The following is a 3,089-nucleotide window of genomic DNA, read 5'->3' as shown; positions in this document are numbered from 1 at the left end:
TCACAGAAACTCGTTAAAATTATTAGAGGAAATTTGCTCTTTTGATTGGTCTATTGTGCTGCGGCACGAGTTATGGCTAAAGCCTTACGAACAGCTTGCACCATGGTTACATGCTCATACACTCTTTTCATATTGCTCATATAACCATGGAATCAGTGAAGAACAATGCCTTTAATTCTACACAATCACCTTATAAAAAAAGTCTATCCAAGTCAAGTACTTATACAAATTATGATATTTCTATTAGATACTATTTCTGGCTAAAACAGGATGGCCCTTCCACACGGCTCACCCCTCAATTAGGGGATCCCAAAATTAATCGAAGCCCATTAGTGACGGTTCAATGTCACCACTTTGTGCTTCGTCAACCTTCCAATTATTCATTGGACCGATCTCATTGGCAGAGATGTATGAGCTCTGGCTCGTCTCAAAATTTTGTAGCTGCAAATTATAATGGACAAATATCAAATCATTTAACGTCTGCTGCTCTATACAGTTTTGTTCCTTTGTGAGTAGAAACTCAACCAAACTCCTTTTCAGCTTGAATTTTGAGGCACCATCGCAACTTTGGCTAAGAATTTGAGTTGCCAATCGCTGCAATTCAGGATATTTTTCTCCAAATTTTTTCCACCAGAGTGCTGTCACAAGCATTTGAAAGTTGGGATAAGTCAACTAAGAAACAAAGTTTCTAAAATATAAATTTCAAATTTAATTTCTTCTAATAACCAACTTGCTAAAAATATATCTAAAGCTTTTCTTCTCGAAAAGTAACTTATTTTGGACACAGACAACGTGATCTTACTTGTTATAAGTAAACTTATAATTGAACTTTTTAAGCATAGCCAAACAAGCCATGAGAAAAAAAAGCAAAAATTAAAATGAAAAAGACCTGGTGAAACATCTGATAGGCATTTGGATCCCACACTGAAAGCATCACTTGCCCTTAAATACTCTTGTAACTGCATCATGATCAGCTCTTGAACGCGGCTATCTCCATTCATCTTGATGATTGAAAGAAAAAGTCCTTTGTGAACTTCTAAATCATTGTGGTAACCATCTGTATAAAAAAGAGTTGGATTTAAATTGTAACCGGCGCAATGCAGTGGGCTGTGGAGATGCATGATCCAAATATTGTCTATATCTTTCCAGAACGGCATATACAGGCTTTCCTTATTTTTGAACCCCTCTTTGATTGTTTTCTTGGCTCGATCCATTGTTTCGTATATAAGACCAATTTGGGGCTTATTGTTCTTGTTTATCAAGTATAAAACCCGTACTATAGGAATAGCTGCCGTCAAAACCACTAATGCCCCATTCCAAAAAGTAGGATCTGCCACCAAGTAATCGACATTTTTTCCGTCGATGGAGTCTGATAGATCTGAGGTTCTCCACTCGGATGAAGAGAACATGTTTTCCAAACCCTTCTTCTCCAAAACAATATTCTCAAGGGTCAAGTAGGGCTCTGCAGACCTAATTTTGGAAGACTTTACAAGGTTCTCTACCCGAGTATAAGCTCTCAAAAGTTTCAGGGCACTCGGGTGGTTCTGGACAAAGCTTGTTATTGTTCTGGCCTTCTCCAATATATCTCTAATGAAACTCATACTTTCAAATTTTACTAATATAAGTTCTAAGCAGGTAGAAGCACTCACTGTCCAAAAAACATGTCTGTGCTTGTTTGTCAGCCGCTCACCCACTTCTTTCATGAAGGCTGATGTCGAATATGTAATAACTTGAATCACATTCTCGACCCCAACTTCCTCCAGAACCTTCTCAAGGAACAATAACATGGCATCAACATCCCCAACAAAAGCTGAAATATCAGATGATCTAAGATAAACCGCACCCTTGGGGCTATTCACTAAAATATTCACAAGGTCTCGACCTTTCTCGTCTATCCAACCATCCAGTACAATGCTGCAACCTGTACTTATCCACGAAGTTCTTATATCCTTCACAAAGTTTTGCATCGCTTTTACAGCATCCTCGAGGATCCACCCTTTTAACTCCTCGCAGCTAGGAATTATCTTCCCATGACCAAGGGTGGAATCAATCATTGTGCGAAAGCTACATGATTTGACAACATCAAAATCAGTTGCTGTCTCATAGAAGTATCTACCTATACATTTTTTAGCCTCGTCCAATGACGGATCTCTTGAGCTACTGGCAGGTATCTCTGAAAACACTCTCCCAGGAGAAGGGATGCTTTCTGTTACACTGTTATCAGATCGATCGTCCCTTTTAAGATGCCTTTTAGTCCCAGAACTCTCAGTCTCGATGAGATTCATCATATTGTGCTTTAATGATTCTGTCTGAGGGCTCCTATTTCTCTTAAATGGAAGGAGCGAGTGGTACAATTCTCCAACTTCCTTGCTTAAACTTACCTGTTTCTTTATTGAAAGCTCGTTACTGAACATTTCCTTCACATTGGATGGAACTTCTAAGCAAGGGGTCACATCCCCCCCAATGCCTCCCAGGTGGTATTTGAGGCGACTGAAGCCACTAACAACTTTGTCACAATAATTACATTTGACTCTATTCTTCAGCGGATCTACTGTAATACCATGATCTTTAACGTTAATAAGGAGCTCATTCAACGTCATCTTCTAAATTGAATTTGACTGCAGGGACTGATCTGAGGACAAAATTGTATGCATTAGAAGACAGTAAAAGAACCAAAAAGGCAAGTATAACATGTGAAAATATGAGATAGCTACCTAGATGTACAATATTGATAAAAACAGCATTAATTCTACATAAAATTTCTTGCAACAAAATTGGCACATGGTAAAAAATATACTTGAAATACCGGTAAAATTGGCACATGGTGAAAAAGGATAAAAGAAAGGCCTTTTTATTTTCACATTTGTTTTGTAAGAAAAATGGTTGTAGATCTAGAGGTGTTAAATTGGGAAGTGGGGTCCAGGGGCGGAGCCAGGGGGATAAGAAAAACTTTACTTGACTGATACATAGAGGGGGAAAAAATGACTTTGCTACATGTACATCAAATTTTACATAATGGGTCATATAATGCCACATGTCCGTTATCAATTGTCGCTTAAAACACAATTAATTTTTTCATCTAATATTTT

The 3,089-nt window shown here is 38.0% G+C and overlaps 1 protein-coding gene across 1 annotated transcript; it reads right to left on the bottom strand.

Moving 5' to 3' along the window:
- Nucleotides 1–315: 315 nt before the first annotated feature.
- LOC111406401 lies at nt 316–2,600 on the bottom strand. The gene is made up of 2 exons (XM_023035834.1): nt 890–2,600; nt 316–638 (listed from the first exon to the last, which is right to left on the bottom strand). The coding sequence occupies exons 1-2, from the start codon at nt 2,598–2,600 to the stop codon at nt 316–318; spliced, it is 2,034 nt and encodes a 677-aa protein (XP_022891602.1).
- Between the last annotated feature and the right edge of the window lie 489 nt (nt 2,601–3,089).

Source organism: Olea europaea, chromosome 12 (assembly GCF_002742605.1).
Source record: "Olea europaea var. sylvestris chromosome 12, O_europaea_v1, whole genome shotgun sequence".
Lineage (NCBI taxonomy): Eukaryota > Viridiplantae > Streptophyta > Magnoliopsida > Lamiales > Oleaceae > Olea > Olea europaea.
Note: the sequence above shows the minus strand (reverse complement) of the source record. Positions and strands in the feature narration are given on the sequence as shown.